This window comes from Branchiostoma belcheri, unplaced genomic scaffold (genome assembly GCF_001625305.1).
Source record: "Branchiostoma belcheri isolate BF01 breed outbred unplaced genomic scaffold, Haploidv18h27 scaffold27, whole genome shotgun sequence".
Classification (NCBI taxonomy): domain Eukaryota; kingdom Metazoa; phylum Chordata; class Leptocardii; order Amphioxiformes; family Branchiostomatidae; genus Branchiostoma; species Branchiostoma belcheri.
In genome coordinates this window covers 1,892,310-1,893,169 of record NW_017803876.1, presented here as the reverse complement: position 1 = coordinate 1,893,169, position 860 = coordinate 1,892,310, and the positions used below count along the sequence as shown (strand labels likewise).

The 860-nt window shown below is 52.7% G+C and overlaps 1 protein-coding gene across 1 annotated transcript in view; it reads left to right on the top strand.

Annotated features, from left to right (window-relative positions):
- Positions 1–860, top strand: part of LOC109472333 (organic solute transporter subunit alpha-like) — a 9,559-nt gene that overhangs the window by 1,194 nt on the left and 7,505 nt on the right. The window contains exon 2 of the mRNA XM_019772034.1: positions 674–832. Within this exon, the coding sequence (XP_019627593.1) occupies positions 727–832 (106 nt within the window). The 5' untranslated portion in view covers positions 674–726. The remainder of the gene's footprint in view (positions 1–673; positions 833–860) is intronic.

Genomic DNA, 860 nt, shown 5'->3' with positions numbered 1-860 from the left:
CCTCGTAAAGGAAAGGATGATGAGGGGAGGGGTCAACCAGGGTCGTCAACCTGGGTCGCCCATGGTTATCTTTGACCTGCCTCTAAGGCCCCGAGTGTCACAGCTGTCTACATTGACTGTCTCCTAGTGCTGTGAATCTCTTCATGGGCACTTGACAGGAGATTCACGTCCCGGTGCGTGCGGCGGTGGGCTCTTATCGGCATAACTCGCCTTCGTGTTGTTCTTCAATCTCCAAGCAGATTTGGTGTGACAAGGGGACTTCATGTTGGCCGCCTGTATCCATTACATCGTCCGCCCCCAATGGATACAGGTGGCCAACATAAAGTCCCATTTGCCACACCAAATCTGCTTGGAGAATGGAGATTATTGTTTTTCTCTTCCTGTCAGCTTAAGTGACAACCCCTCGGCAAGGCTGAGGCCTAAGGTAACTAACCCTTCATCAGAAGCACCCTGCAATGTACTGTCACGTGGCTCTCTCTGCATGTTCTGAGCTGAGTGAGGAGAGGTTAGTCTCTACCAGACTAACTACGCTGGCTATTCATAAGAGAATATTCAGGGGATCGGGAGTTTGACTTCGGAGGGAATGAAACAACCTTCCCGCGGCCAGACTCCCCATGTTGGCCAATTTTACCTTTTTTTTTTTTGCCGAATTCTACGATCCGTATTCCCGTAGAAAGGCCCGGTGGAGGCTAAGCCTAAGGAGAGGTAACTGAACTGAGTTCGCTGATGACGCTCCACACTCTCACCGGCGGCTTGACCCGGAACCACTCCGGTCCGGAGATGCCGCACAACTGCACAGCCCGGCCACCCCACTTCGCAGACAGGCTGGAACGTGAGTACTTATGTTACCGGCTTCTCGC